The 16,080-nt window shown below is 52.2% G+C and overlaps 1 protein-coding gene across 1 annotated transcript in view; it reads right to left on the bottom strand.

The window, feature by feature from the left end:
- Nucleotides 1-776: 776 nt before the first annotated feature.
- TAF4 (TATA-box binding protein associated factor 4) overlaps nucleotides 777-16,080 on the bottom strand; it is a gene marked incomplete at its 5' end in the record, with an annotated part of 73,994 nt that continues 58,690 nt past the window's right edge. The window contains 6 exons of the mRNA XM_032257118.1: nucleotides 777-2,290; nucleotides 10,941-11,060; nucleotides 11,512-11,568; nucleotides 12,299-12,424; nucleotides 13,746-13,876; nucleotides 14,171-14,340. Coding sequence (XP_032113009.1) covers nucleotides 2,123-2,290; nucleotides 10,941-11,060; nucleotides 11,512-11,568; nucleotides 12,299-12,424; nucleotides 13,746-13,876; nucleotides 14,171-14,340 — 772 coding nt within the window. The remainder of the gene's footprint in view (nucleotides 2,291-10,940; nucleotides 11,061-11,511; nucleotides 11,569-12,298; nucleotides 12,425-13,745; nucleotides 13,877-14,170; nucleotides 14,341-16,080) is intronic.

Genomic DNA, 16,080 nt, shown 5'->3' with positions numbered 1-16,080 from the left:
GCAGAGAGCAGGCACTGTGTCTAAGCCAAGGAACCAAAGATGCCAGCAGCTGCCAGAAACAAGGAGGGCAGACCCTTCCCCAGAGCCGGGGCAGAAACCCCCGCTGCCGGCACCTTCATCCCCAACTCTGCTTCCCAAGCTGTGGGACGGTCCGTGCTCCCCTGCCCCCAGCAGCCCCGCAGGGGACACTGCGACAGCGTGCGCACAGGAGCTGCGTCTCCAGAGAAACTGGTGAGTAAACCTGCCTGTCATTGCAGGTGGAGTGAATGTCACGCTGGGGGGCCAAGTACAATCGCGGCAGCGACCGTTCCCCACGGTGGTCAAGGCAGGGAACAGTGCACATCTGTGCTGAGCCTCTGAGGCCCCACCAGGAGCTGCGACCTGTCAGGGCCAACCTGTACCATGAACCACCCTGTTGACCCCTTCTTTTGCTACAGGTGGAGGGCTGGGGCCCTCTGGGCACCTCAGCCGGGCTCACCAGGTGTGTTTCTGTATCTACCTCCCCCTGCCCCAGGCCTCCCCCCGCCCCTCCCAGCTGTGCCCAGCTCATCTCCACCTGTGAGAACGGAAGGTAAGCACGGCCTCCAGCCCTCAGACTCCATGCACAGGGCCGCCTGGCCCCTGTCCTCACAGAGAAAGTTCTTTCTCCCGGCTCTACTGGGGCTCAGCTACAGATTCCAACAGGTGGTTCAGAAACCAGCACCTCAGCAGAGCCAGAGTGGAGTGTGGCAAGCAGAATCTAAAACTGGAAAACTGGGAAAAACAGGCAAAACAAATACAGATAAATTTGTTTTTAATAAAGGAGTTAATTTTCTTTCAACCCTATATAAAACAATAGCAATTAAAAACTTCATTTTTGAAAGTAAAATATTTACATATGAACAAGTAACTGTGCAAAATTTACATGAAAAAATGGAAAGACAGGGATTTCCTAAAAGACAAAATAAAAGGTGTAACAGTTCTCGGGTGCTGATAAAAAATACTGATCGGCGTTCAGTTCACACGCGCTCCAAGGAAAGTCTAACGTGAGAATTCACACGGAGAAAGCCGGAGTATTTACAGTCATAAAAGTACTATCAATAGACAATTTCATACAATAACCTCTGAAAATATAAAGAACCAATTAGTATATTTGTAATAAAAAAATAGGTACAAAGAAGGGGCTCTGCTCCGGACGTCTGTCGAGTCGGCCCAAGGCTTGCATACAGTGTCTTAGCAAAATAGTTCTAGTTTACACAGCCGTTCTGTCATGTGCCAAAGTATGTACAGTTACTGACAAAATACACCAACCATTTTTCAACACTTGATTCACACCGAGAAACAGTCTTGATGATTCTTCTCAACTTTGATTTTATTTAATCTAGGTTTTCACTTTTAGCTAAAAAACACAGTGCAAGTAAAATATATTTATGCTGAAAAGGTTTTCATCTCTTTTAACTTTACAGCTTTACAAACTATAGCAAATAAAATGCATTTGTACAGATGCTGACCACACATTCAGAAGGAGCCCACCTTTGCTGGGCTCTGCCTCTACTAAGCAGAAGTGTGAGGACACTGAGGCGGGGGGCACCTCGATGAGCTGTGTCCTCCTGCAGGACTCATCGGAGGGGAGGAGAGGGGAGGGGAGGAGAGGGGAGGGGAGGGCGGGGGGAGAGGGGAGGAAGATAAATAGTCTAAAAAATCAGTTTGCTTTGCCAACTGACTATTACAAAAATAAAATAAAGGAAATGAGGTCATCGGCTGTAGACAAACACCTACGTAGTAAGTTAGGGAGAACTAACCCAAAATGCACAAATAATGCAGAAACTGCTATGAGTGGACAGAGGGCAGCTAATTATTTGCTAACAATTCCATCAGTCTTTATATATGGCTTGTTTGGCAAGAAGGCCACTCAATCAAGATGAGTTAAGATTTAATTGTCCTTTAGGAGTATCCACAGGCCTTTGTGTTCTCTCTGTTACAGAAACGTATTTTCTTTCACACTGAAGAGCTGATTTAGAAACAGGAATATAAAACTGTTCCATTGTAAAGAGGTGGCTGTTTTTTAAACAATATCCCATTTGCTTGTTACAAAAAGGCGTAATCTGCAAATATATAAAAAGTCCCCAGGCGTCCTCCTGTGTCACTTAAGGAATGCTTTGTAGAGCAGCAGGGAATGGCTTGTCTCGCGTTCATTTTCTAAACAAAATATGAGGTCCCTGAGGTTGACCCGTGTGATTCTTTGTCGTGTGAACTGCCTGGGGGTTCCGACACCCGAGCTGCCTGGGACCATTGAGCCGGGGCCCGACCCCTGGTGATGAAAAAGGAGAAGACAGTTGTGTTAGTGGGGCTCGAAGCGGGGCTGGCAAGGGGTGCCTGTTGCCTGTTCCAAGTACCCTGATGCCAGAGGAGGCCAGGCCCGGCCGGGCCCCTTCCGGCAGGCCCACAGAAGGAGCTGTTCAGGGCCTGCCAGGGCAGGGGTGAGAGCAGGAGGCCCCACACTGTGCCTTCAGGATAGGGCAGACTCACACTGCTCAACGCCCCACGGTGCTCAGACCAGGCCCAGGACTGAGGACGGACCAGGGGGTGGTACCTGCCCAAGGCAGATGGCTGAGCAGCCCCAGGGCCACCCTCCATGCGACCACAGCAAGGGCACAGAAGCCACACTGGGTCTCTGGTGTTATCCCTGCTTGGCTGCTGAATTCCTGCACTAGGTGGGCTTGGCTCGGCTGGGACTGGGTGTGCTGGGTCAGCTGAGAAGGCTGGATTGCTCAGTGGTTCCCACAGTGATCCCTAGGCCTCTGGCTGGGCTCTGGCTGTAGAGACCCTGCCTCCGCCAGCCCCTCCAGGTGATCAGCTGTGTCCTGAGCCGCCTCAGATGCCTTCCCTGCTTGGAGAAGCGTAGCTGCTAGGTGCCAGTTCTTGTGGAGCCCTCCCATGGTTTCAGCAGACAACACCTGCACACCACCACCCAGCAGGGCACATGCCAAACTCCCAACAGCTGCCGTTTCCCCATTTGGCTAAAAACCAAGGCCTGCTCTGGGGGTTAAAGTTGCTCATTTATATTTAAGTACAAAGACTATGATGGCATCTTCACAGCATGTTCTCAACCAAAGTTAAGATGCTGGAAGTAACGGATTCTGCTCTGTGCGCCATGGGAGCCATGCTGTGGGCAGCTGCAGGCAGGGCCCAGCTGCCCCAACCTGGTGCCCTCATCCTGTCCCTCATCCTGTCCTTCCTCCCATCCCTCCTCTGCCACTGTCAATTCGGGCTGGGAGCAGGGTTGCCCTGTGTGATGGTCTCTAACCGACGGCATTTTCTTTATTCCTGTTGAGACTGAAACAGTAGAGGGCACCCGTCTCCCTTCAGATGCCCTGAGCCGTGAGGGCCCTTCTTCAGATCCGCCCTGGGTCCCTCTGCTACTGACGCCTCTGCACGCTCCACACTCGCTCATTAAAAACTGATCTGCACCAGATCAAGCTTGGGCGGGTGACAGCTTGCAGAGTGAGGGCGAGGCTCTCACAGGCACCACCCAAACAGGCTGTGACCCAGTGACACCTGCTATAGATTCCAGACTGCGGTTTGATGTGTCTACCTCAAAATAGCTCAGCAGCCAAAAAAGAGGGCTGGGGTGAAGGGAGACGCTCGTCTTGGGAGCACAATTTAAGGGATGCTCTGTCAGAAATCAGGATATTCTAATGCAAGTGTCAGCACCACCCAGGGGCAGCGGGCGAGGCAGTGCCTGCTGGGGGCTGAGGCCACCCCCAGGCCCAGCCCACTGAGAACCTGATGTTCAGGAGCGCCCTGCTTCTGTGCCAGGCTCTGAAGGTGCAACTATGAATGAAAATCATAAATTCTCCAGGTTCTATGAGTTTTATAAATACAACTAAATTTTTCTTAAATCTTTAAAAAAAAAAAGAAAGAAAAGAAAAACAAGCTTACCCACAAATCTAACCTACCTGACCCTCCAACTGCCTCTCTCTACACAGTGCCCTCCGCTTCCCCACCCACCTCACCCCAGGCAGGAGGGTCCACACGCCCTTGTCTTTCCCACAGGGTCTTTGCTCACAGAATTCTATGTGGAGTTTGGCTACCACAGAGGGTCCTCTGCTAAACTGCTCTGAAGACAGAGTGGAGATCTCATGGGAACCTCTCCCTCCGTTCTCAGGACTGGGGCTGCCAGCAGACCAGGGCCTTCTGTGCCCAGCCCACACAGCACTGGCAGCGGCTTTCCTATCTAGGTTCATTGAAAACCCTCATGGGCTATGCCCATAGTGGGCACAGAAGCCTGGGGGACCGGTCATGGAGCCTGCTTGGAGGAGACTGAGGGCTTCCAACCCCGATGGGAGGCCAAAGCGCCTGTGGGGACCAGGGCCAGGGCACCCATGGACACTCTAAAGGGACTGTGGCACGTGCAGGCACGATGGCGCAAAGCAGGGCCTGGGACAACACAGATCCACAATGCCAGCACAGACACAAAGCCCTGCGGGGCCTCGGCCTAAACAACTGAAAACACGGGGACTTGGGGTTTTCTAGGTGTAGGCACTGGGATTAGAAAACAAGCAAGCAAGCGAGCAAACAAATCCCCACGGCCTTGGACATGCCACGTGAACCCTCCCTGAGTCGAGTCTCCGCCCCTAAAAATGGCGCACAGACACCCCTGCCCCGTCACAGGGCTCTTTAAAGGGCCAGATGAAAGGAGACGATCTCTCCACTGCACATGTGCCATGGGCACTTGAGGTTGAAGCCCAGTGCAAAGAGTCACCATCCACAGATCTGCCTGGTGCCGGGTCTGTGCCGCCCGAACATCAGGCCCCGCGCCAGCAGCGCCTGGGCTGTCCGGGAGAAGCACATTTGCTCCCAGGGTGGGAGCCCACCGGCCCATCCTTTCCTCCACCGCCACAGAGCCACAGCCACCCCGGCAGCAGGTACAATGGCCCGTGCGGCACACACTGCAGCTGCTCTGCCCTGAACGCATGCGTGCCCCCTCCATGCCTAACCGCTCACAGGGCATCACACGCGAGGCCAGGTCATCGCAGCACGTTTTCCGGAAGAGCAGTAGTAACAAAACACTCGGACACACAGCCCAGAGAGTGAACGCGACTTCCAGGAGGCTGAGGATGGCCTGGCTGCCACACTGACGTCTCCCAGCCTTTCTTCCCATCACAGCACAACAAGGAACACAGGTCTACACCAGCATCACCGTCTGCACAGGGTGCGGACAAGGGCACCTAGGCTTCAAAATCACCACAGGTCGGTGCAAAGTCAACACACGCCGGAGCCTGATCCCCCCCCAGTCCCTTCCCTGCAAGGCCACGGCGGGGCACGTCCGTGGGAAGCCACTGCCGAAAGGCTAAGCCACCTCAAGTCCGAGGGCCTGAGAGGTGTCCAAGAAGGTCAGCACAGAGCACAGGGCAGGGACTGCCGGGCATGAGACAGGAAAGGGTCGTCAAGGCAACACGGTGTGTCCTGAGAGGAGCCGTTTGGCGAGTGGGTAGTGAGGCAGAAAAGAAGGAAAAGGGGAAGTGCTGGGTCCTGCAGGAAGGGGCCAGGAGAACCTGAGGACAATGTGAGTCCTGCATCCCCGCAAGGACCTGCTCAAGACCCGGACTTCCCCACGCGGCCAGCAGAGGGCGCCAGGGAACCGCAGATCCAGCAAACCCCCCCCACCGAGGCCACCAGGGCAAAGGGACAGTGGCAGCAAAGCCTCCCAGAGCCACCAAAGAAACAGAAAAGAGTCAGAGAATGGGGTTCCACACACATCAGCAACAAACGCAACAAACGCACCCTGGAACAAGTAAACTAGGACAACACTCTCAATCCAATAAAATCTGCTTAAATGTGCACTTAAGGATACCAAAATCACCTCAAATCAGAACCTCAAAAACTGGAAGACAAATTTTTATAACAACAATAAAAATATAAATACAAAACCAAAAGGAAGTAAGCGTTGACTGGACTTCAGAAAGAAATGTAAGGAAGAGACACAATTATCTCAGAAATGAATCCACTGCAAACAGTCCAAAGGAGGGGGCAGGAGAAACGCAGTAAAGGAACCCACGAGAGGCGGGAGGCCGGGAGCGCGGAACGAGACGCGCAGAGCGGGGAAGGCGGGGAGAAAACAGCAAACCGAGCTGGGCGAGCGTGAGAAATGGCATCAGCAGCCTCCAGGTGTCTCCTCGAGACGCTCACAACTACAAAGAGAAAAACAGTAACTTGACAGTGGCGACACCTGCCAACGCACGTGAACCAAGCTCTAAAGTCAGCAGCAGCAGCAGCCAGGTGGACGCCACCTGCCTCCCAATCCAGTGCTCTGAGGACACGCGAGCCGGCCTGTGGCATTCTAGCTGAGATTCTATAGCGGGGATGGCATCACGAGGAGACGCCAGGCAAACACAAACTAAGGAGCTGTCCATGAGGCAAGGACCAGTGCTCTCCAGAGTGTCAGGTTCATCAAAGAGCAGGAAAGACTAAGCAGCTACCACCAAGCAGAGGAGCCCACGGAGCCGCGGGGGTCCTGGGGCAGGAAAGGACGTCGGGGACACTGGGAAGAAGGAGAAAAGATTTGCAAAAGACACATCTGATAATGGGCTATTATCCAAAATATACCAAGAAACTCCTGAAACTCAACAGTAAGAGAACACCCTGCCTCACCTAAGACCTACAGTTGGCAAACATGATACAGGAAGATGCTCCATGTCCTCCCTCGACAGGGAAATGCAACTTAATACAAGATGCCGCCCGCCACACACCCACCAAAGCGGCCAAAACCCAGAACACAGACAACACCAACCACTGGCGAGGACGTGGAGAAACAGCCCCCTCCGCTGCGGCCGCTGGAAGACAGGCTGGCAGCTTCCGACAGAACCGCACGCGCTCTCACCACATGATCCCGCAGTCGTGCGCCTTGGTATTTACCAAAGGAGTGAAAACTTGTGTCCACACGAAATCCTGCACACAGATGTGTACATCAGCTTTCTTCGTAATTGCCAGAACTTGGAAGCGGCCACGATGTGCTTCCGAAGGTGAGTGGGAAAAGAAACTGTGGCACACCCAGACGTTGGAACAGCGCTCCGTGCTGAAAAGGAATGAGTCATCGAGCCACGAAAACATGGGGGAGCTTCAGGTGCATATTCCTAAGTCAAAGAAGCCAGTTTCAGAAGCTGCAAAATTTCAACCACATGACATTCTGGAAAAGGCAGAACTATGGAGGCCATAAGATCCGTAGAGCAGAGGTTGAGAGGAGGGAGGGACGAGCAGGCAGAGGACACGGGGATTCAGGGCAGGGGAACAACTCCGCGCGATCTGGCCCGGGTGGAAACACGTCACTCTACAGTTGTCAAAACCCACAGAACATACACACCGAGAGTATGCCCTGGCAGGAACTACCGAAGCCGGGTGAGGAGGACGTGCTGACGTGGGTTCGTGGATTCTAACAAATGCACCACCAGCCAGCGCGGAGGCTGCGCGCCTGCAGGGCAGGAGCATACGGGAAGTCTCACTGTTTCCCCGCCTTCTGCCGTGAACCTAAAACTGCTCTAAAAAAGTTTATTAATTTTTAAAAAGTTAAACTCAGGAAAAACAATCAAATCAGGTCTTTATAAAGTGAACAGTATCACAGCCATGTTTACAATGAGGGGAAATGTGTGAGGGATGTATGGAAACTCTCTATGCTACTTCCGTAACTTTCCTGTAAGTGTAGAATTCATTCAAAATTAAAAGTTAAAAAAAGAAGACCTACCCTTAAGAGATATCCTAAAGGAACAAGAGAAAAAGAAAAGAACCACCGGGCACCACCGTCTCTGACGAGGAAAGTGTCTGAGAGATTTTATATTCTGGACTTTTGTGTTAATTGTTACACGGGTTACACACAAAGATCCCGAAACTTCAGAAAGGCAAGCCGAACAACTATGAAGGCACTGCTCCCCAAGCAGACGCCAGCGCCACGCTTCACCCACCTGGCAGCGCCTCGCCTGGGTCCTCCAGGTCCTGCTTTCTCGATGCTCCATGCGCCTCCCAGCCCCATGCCCAGGCCCTTCTCATGAGTGAGGACACGAAACGAGCTCCCCGGCTCTTCTTAGAGGCTACTCCACACATTAGCACTCATATCCAAAGCTCACCAATGTGCCTTTCCCCTCCAATCCTCCCTCCTGGTGCAGGGACCCCAACCGTTTTGGCGATTACACTGAATAAAAAACAACTATGCTGAATGATGGGAGCCAGGTTCCGCATCGCCTGAGAAAGGACTAAGAGGCAAGGAAGGGGGTCGGCTAAACAGAGCCCTGCCGTGCGAGGCTAGGACCGCAGCATCGACACGAACACCCAGGACCCCTTCGGCGTGGAGGGCACACGCCACACACTCCCCTACAGGCATGTGGGTCCCGAGCTCTGGCTGCTGGCACAGCCCGGAAGTCCGGGCAACAGCAACCAGCACACCAAGGCCCAGATCCTGGCCTCTCAATACCATACTCCACTAGAGGAAGCAGAGCTCCAGGGGAGCTGCAGAGTGGGCAAGGAGTGCACGTGGCAGTAAGGAATGCCACACCTCACAGACAAGAGGGTGTCACAGGATGCAGAACCCGGCCACCAACCAAGCCTAGAAATGAGAATGCTCCTCAGAGCCTAGCAAACACAACAGGGATCTCTGCATCCACACCACAGCAACGAATGAATGAATGAATGAATGAATGAGCAAACTAATAAACCAACGAGGAAGGACAAAGATCTCTTCCCAGCAGAAGACAACCAGCAGGTCCAGAGGGGGTGCCGGAAGCATCTCCACAACTGGGCAGCCCCGGGGGTGGCAACAAAGGTAGGCGGCGAACAACACAGAGGCTGTGGGTGGAGGCACGATAAGATGGGGCATCTGTGTGAGGCGGGGACGCCTTGTGAAATGCCAATACACACCACAGGAATTGGCCACTATGCTGTGGGGAAAGTGCTGTGCCGGGGGTGGTAGCGTCGGTGCTGGGCACCTGACCGGAGGGCTGCCTGGTAGCCACCTAAGGAATCGGCCACGCGAGCACTCAGGGTGCTAGGCATCATGTCAGAACAAGGCTGAAAGTGTACACATAAAAAAATACAGGAGTGAACGCAAACACATGTCGTGTAGCAAGGACCAAGCAGGCGGCGTGGTGCCCACATGCCGGAGTCTTCATGGAGCTCCTTGCTCTGTTCTTGCAACTTTTCTGTAGATTTGAAAACTACTTCAAACTAAAAGAACAGCATTTTAAAAGTTAACATATTCCGGAAGATGATGACAGTGGGAGCACGGTTTCTGGATCCTCCCAAAGCTTCACATATAAGAGCAACTATATAGCAAAACCAAAACCCAGCAGACAACACTGAGAACAAAACCGCTGAAGATGAACCACAGCAGCCATGAAGGGCGCCGCAGAACTGACCCAGGAGCCAGCGGGACTTCCAGGAAGAGCGGCAGGTCCCTCCGAGGGCCATGGCCAAACCTGGGGCAAGAGAGGACCAAGGCAGGCAGCCTGGCCACTGCAAATGCCCACGCCCACCTGCCAGGGCTCCTGCAGCACAGGGCCTCATGCAGGAGAACCTGCTGGGAGTGAAATCAGAACTGAGCAGGACAGGACCGGGGAGGCAAAGAACGGTCTGGATGCTCAGGAGATGCACAGGCCCCAGAGCCACAGACACTGAGGAGCCCGTTCCTAACAACACTTGAAAGTAACTGCAGAGGAGTACCAGAGTCAGCAAACACTGCAGGCCACGTGTCCTGTTACAAGTTCAAGAAACCAAAACTCACATCAAAATTAGCAACAGAAAAGCGTCAAGGTAAAACCCCAGCTGATTACTATGAGAGAAAAAGAGGAAAAGAGGCAGAAGAGCGTCCTTACGGGCCACAAAAGACCTCGGAAAAGCATACTCATAACGGCAGGTAAATGGCAAATCATGCCTTGAGAGAAACAGAAGGCAAAAAGGACAAAAAATATAATTTTTTTAAAAAGAGAAAAATGAGGCCAGGCATGGTGGCATGCACCTGTAGTCCCAGCTACTTTGGAAGCTGAGGTAGGAGGATCACCTGAGCCTGGGGAGGTCGAGGCTACAGGGAGCCATGATCACACCACTGCACTCCAGCCTGGGTGACACAGTGAACCCTCTAAGAAAACTTAAAATTAAAAATTGTAGCAGAATGTCAGAAGACAGTGGAACAAGGTCTTGAAAGTTTCGCAAGAAGAAAACAATCAGCCCAGAATTTTGTAACCATTAAAAATATCCTTTGAAAATGAGGGTAAAATACAACAATTTTCAAGTAAACAAAACCAGAGAATCCATCACCAATAGACCCACACCACAAGAAACGCCACAGCTCGCCTTCAAGCAGAAAGGAAATGGTGGCAGATGGAAAGAGGGACCCACGGGGAGGAATGAACAGTACTGGAGATGGCAAATAAGGAGGGAAACATAAAAGACTCTTCTTTCTTCCTGTTACTTAAAAAACAACCCACTGCTGAAAACAAAAATAACATGACAGGGCTGGGTTTAAAACCGTTAGAGTAACAGGTTACCACAAACAAGAAAGTAACAGAATTTGGACGAACAGCAGCGAGCCAGCAGCAATTCCATCCCTTCCTTCCATCAACTTTCCATTCTCCCACAGAGGCTTATCCCACAGACACTCTGCAGCAAGAACAGTTACTACCATTCAGATCATTCTTCTGACCGTTATAATGTCCCCACATCCTTTTCAAATCCAGCCTAAACCTCATCATGGTAATCAAACGTCCTCATGAAGAAGACTTTCAGCTCATGTGATATTCACAAATAAGTTGATTTGGATTTAAAATGTCCAACGTAAAACAAATATTCCAGAAAAGGCAAGACAGCATGTAAAAGGTGAGAAAGCAAATGCCCCTATGTGTGTCTGTCCCCCAGAAGAGGGAGGCCCTAAGACGCTTCAAGGCTCCCCAGACCTGGATCCCGCACCACTGCGGTACCTCTGCTCCCGAGCCCGGTCCCGGACAGTCCACTTTCCTCTTCTTCCTGGGCCCGATCGCTGCTAGTGCCGTGAGGTTGGCGTCCCGCTGTCTCATCTGTGCCAGTTCCTGTTGCTGCATCTTGTATTTTGAAAAGGAAACAAACAGCGTTATTTCCTTCATGGTTTTTACCTACTATGAAGTAATGCGTAGATACCAAATGGTTTTCCATCATTTTCTAAATCTTAACTTCTTTTGTGTTTTGACTTTTTGAATCGTAAGCATATTCCAACATCAGAAAAATGAAACGTTTTAAAAAGCAACATATATTCATCTTAAAACTCTCAGAAAATATAAGCAAGTTAAAAGCAGAGAGACTAATGCCCCCCAAAGGGAAGTCACCATTAAATTTAAAAGTAGGACGCCAACTGTTTGCACAGGAAAATACCTTTGACATGGTGTTTGCTTAAACTTTGCAAACATTTTAAATAGACACACAAATGCCCGTCGCAGAGAAGTGCCACGGATTCCTTAGCTCCTCTCCCGTGGGGCGTTGAGTGTGCAGTGAGGCTCCACGGCTGGCAGGACTCACCTCCTTTGCCTTCTGTTTCAGCCTTAACTGTTCTGGATCTTCTTGTCTTGACCGAGACTATTTTTGAAAAAGGTAGAAAAGTAAGTTATGAACTAAATGTTTATCATTTAACAAATGTGTTAACTTACTGACTATACAGTAACATCTAGGCAATGCGAAAGAAGGCATAATAAATTTGTTAAATGCTTACAGCCAAAGATGAAAATTTACACCACACACCATGAAAAATGCCAGTACTCTTGAGAAAAATCAGTAACACTTGGATATAAGAGGCACAGTCATCTACCAGTCTCGACCAGACGACAGCAGGCAGGACGGGCCTCAGGCCCCAGCTCCGGAGTGGTCCCGCCCCACACACCAGCAACAGGACAGCCTGTGGCGGTGATCGAAGCATGTGCCCCTCCCACTCCACAGCACCCACCCTGTCCCCAGGGAACTGCGCTCTCCTGTCTGACTCTATTACACGGAGGCGTCTCACCTGGCTGTGAACATTCTAGAACAAGGGCAATGTGAGTGTGAAGAGTCCAATCCAGCACACGCAGGGGACTCTGGAAACAAGCGCCTCACACCTGGGTGTGACCGTGTGGCGCGTGGGGTGCTGGGAATCTGAAAAAGCCCCAATTCCCAAGCATCTATGCTCATCCCGAATGAACGAGGCTTCTCTCGGCATCTCCACTGACAGCACCCGAAACATGCTCTGGCCCCCGAAACCCCAGTGTCTCGGTGAGCTCCTTAGCTTGTGCCCGAGATGGAGGGGCCCAGGCGGCGGCAGACACCCAGCACTCGCCTTTGCTGCCCTCATCAGGATCTCCCGCTCCTGCTCATCCTTCCTCTGCTTTTCGATTTGATCGAGCTGTTCAAAAAACTTGAGCTGTGCACGGACGTCACTCGCCTGCTCGTATCTGTCGTCATCCTATGAAGAAAGTCAAAATACTGCTTGTCATCAATCTGAGAAGCCAGCAACGAAGGGGGCTGTCTAGCACCACTGGACCACCCTCGCATAACGCCCTCCCTCCATCCAGCCGACTGTGGCAAGGACCCGACCCCTCCCGCCTCGCAGATGCTGCCTGCACCCGAGGGCTCTGGGCAGTGCTCACGGCCACAGGAAGAAGTCGCACGTTAGCTACCTCAGGGGGCTTGTGGGAGAGTGTCCCTTTTATACACTTTGACATTGGCTGATTTTTTAAAGTAACATTTACCTTTTTTGCAGCAACACAGAACCACTTTTACAGTAAGGGCTAAGTGTGTTTACTTTCAGTGCTGCCCTGAAGGCGCTGCCTCCTGGCTGCAGGAGCCGGCACCACCTCGCCCAGCTTGCCCTTGGAAGAGCGTTCTTGTGACTACTGGCGAGGAAGGCATGTTTTACGTGGAAAAGCTGCTTCATGAGGAGAGGGCTGCGGCACCTCAGGGACTGCCAGTTCAGCCCATAGCCCAGGGAGGGAGGCAGGCACACACAGAGCGAACAGGTGCACCTTCCAAAAGGTAAAACCCACCAGGCATGGTGGCTCATGGCTGTAATCCCAGCACTTTAGGAGGCCAAGGTAGGGGGATCACTTGGGGCAAGCAGTTCAGGACCAGCCTGGGCTACACAGTGAGTCCCTGACTCGTCTATTAAAAATACAAGACTTAGTTGGGTGTGGTGTTATGCGCCTGTAATCCCAGATACTTGGGAGGTTAAGGCACAAGAATCACCTGAACCCAGGAGGCGGAGGCTGTGGTGAGACGAGATCGCACCACTGCACTCCAGTCTGGGGGGCAGAGTGAGACCCTGTCTCCAAAAAAAAAAAAGAAAGAAAGAAAGAAAGAAAAAAGAAAAGAAAAAATTAGGCAGGTGTGGCTCATGCCTGTGGTCCCAGCTACTCCAGAGGCTGCGGCAGGAGGATTGCTTGAGACCGGGAAGTTGAGGCTGCAGTGAGCTTTGATTCTACCACTGCACCACTCCAGCCTGGGCAAAGAGTGACCTTGTCTCAAAAAAAAAAAAGGTAAGCCCCTCCAGAGCACCCTCTTCTCTTGCAGGTTCCCTCCCTCCTTCCCTCGCCCGGGTTCCCGGAGCACTAGCACCACGTGGCTACAAAAAATGAAGTCTTCCCAAAATCTAGTCCTACAAGAAATCCAAAACATGCTTAAAAGGAACGGGGGCACTCGGGACCCATTGCCCTGAGGAGGGAGGCTTCCGGCCAGCAGAGTGGGAGCCAACAACAGAACGATGCTCTCCTCAGCAAACAGCCCATTACCTTGTAAGAGAAGTTCTTCTGCTGAGCCGTTTCTGATATTTTCTCTACAAGATTCTGTAGCCTTTGTTGCGTGGCATGTGATACATAACTTACTACATCTGGATGTAATTCCGTTATACCGTGTTTTTTACCTAAAGATCAAGCAATAAAACAGTATTTTAAAATCATTAAGCACGGTTCTTTCTTTATGCCCATTCGTTCACTCCGAGGTTACTGCTTTTATACAGCCCAAGGGCAGCCCAGACAGGGGGGCAGGTGGAAGGCAGTGGTGCCCACACTTTACCCAAGAACCACCACCAGCAACCATGTGGAAATCACAAATGCAGACAAAACACATGACGAGGTACCAGGTGTGCTCACCGGAAGCCCCCGTGCCCCCAGCAGTGCAGCTGTTTCATAAGGACTGCTGTTACGCACCGACGTACCTATTTCTAATATTCTTCTCTGCAAAGGCGCTGAGAGGAGGAAGGTTTCGTCTTTACAGGACCGTGTCAGCGTGCCCACCAGTTCAGAGTTAGTGGCTAATATTCTCGCACTTTCTTCTGACAGGTTTACTCCCGCCATCGATGCAACATCATTAATGTCATCATCGTCCCTTGAGAAAAGAAGGAAAGATCATTATAACTGTACAAGGAACTCATCGGGAGAAGGGCTGGGATGGTCCTGACTTGGAGGCGACACTGTAAGGGCAGGAAACCCCGTGTGGATGGCCGGGCAGAGCCGAGGCCAGGCCTCTGTCCTCCCAGCGCCTGCACTTGCTGCGTCTGCCACGGCAAAGAGGGTGCCTCGCTGCTTCCCTGGAAAGCTCGGCTGTTCCATGCAAGGAGAGCAGTGAGTTGATGCCGGATAACATCTACACACAGTCAAAGCCAGAGCTAACATTAAATTCTTTTTTTAAAGACTCAGAAAAGTTGAAAGAAAAGTACACAGATCTTTTTCCTCATTTACCTGAATGTTGCTAACCTGACTTTCCCCCAACTGGAACATTCTGCAGGTGTTTCCTACAGACAAGGGCATTCCCTCCAGAAGCACAGTGCCACTGAGATGGGGCCATGATGAATGGCCCCTCCCCAGGTCCTCCCACAGGGGCCCTGGTCCCAGCAACGCCTCTCCCCGCAGGAGAGTCTACGTCCCAACCCCGGCTGCCTGCAGCTGCCACGTCTTGTCCGGCTCCTCGGGCTGGAAGACTCCTCAGCCTTTCCTGACTCCTGGGCTGTCCCTGACAGCTGGAAGGCACAGGCCAGCTGTGTGCAGGACGTCCTCCTCCAGGCTGACTTCGGCCCCCTTGTGAGGAGATGTGGGCTAAGAGCTCTGCTGGGAATTCCACACACACACAGCCTCCACCTGCTGCCTCCAGCAGTGGACTTTGAACTCAAGGCCAGGGGCCTGCCTGGCATCTCCTGGTGTCGCTGTGTCTCGGAGAGGAGCTCTGCATTAGTCCTCATGCCCACTCCTCGTGCCCAGTCCTCCTATGGGCTCCACGGGCTCACTCGGGGTCTGGCCACGGCCTGGCATCCCTGGCGGTCATGGGCTGTGACAGCTGCACAGCTTAGGGCTCTGGCTGAGGGACCCGGCCATGGGAGGGAGGACGCTCTGCTGATGTCCACGTCCACGTCACGCCTATGTCCACTGCTCTCTGACACAAGACAGTCTCCACTCATCTTGTATTTCCTTATTCCCGCCCTGAAATCAGCCTTTTCTCTCAGGAGTCCTTGTCATTTTAGAGGAAAAAGGTTTTTAGAAGCTGACTTCTGAACACTAGGTGTGGTGCTATGGGGATGTTACTGCTCCAGGGTCCTGCAGGGGACAAAACTAGAAACTTATGGCAAGATCCATCATCATCCACGCCTGCCGACACACACTGAAATCCGGGCGTTTGCATCAGCCTTCCAATCCTGAGCCACCCCACAGGAGTCGCTCTCCTTTATCCTTTCTGCCAGGCCACTGACTCCTTGACAGCAGAACACCAAGGCTTCCCGCAGCCTTGATTAATTCTTTGACCTGTGTATGTCCCTAAGTGCCCTCCCTTCTCACTGCGGTACCAGCCTCACGCCAGCCCAGGCATGCTGGCCGCCTCTCCCTGTTTGGGCTTGGACTCTGGCTCAGGCCACAGTCACTCCCCAAGGCTGCTCTGCCTGCCTGATGCTTTTAGGGATGAAGTGTCTGGGAAAGGGAAAATTTACAAGAAGACTTCCTGAAACACACACACTCCCCCGCTGCCTGATCACAACAGAGACCATCCCAAGCCTCTCCCATTGCTCAGGACCCATAAATACCTCCCTGACTGACGGTGATGCTCAGACCGGCTGCTTTCCAGGAGGCCCAGGCAAAGCAC

This window comes from Sapajus apella, unplaced genomic scaffold (genome assembly GCF_009761245.1).
Source record: "Sapajus apella isolate SASKATOON/1434 unplaced genomic scaffold, GSC_monkey_1.0 scaffold96, whole genome shotgun sequence".
NCBI classification, from domain to species: domain Eukaryota; kingdom Metazoa; phylum Chordata; class Mammalia; order Primates; family Cebidae; genus Sapajus; species Sapajus apella.
The sequence above is the reverse complement of the archived record's forward strand: the minus strand, read 5'-3'. Positions and strand labels throughout refer to the sequence as shown.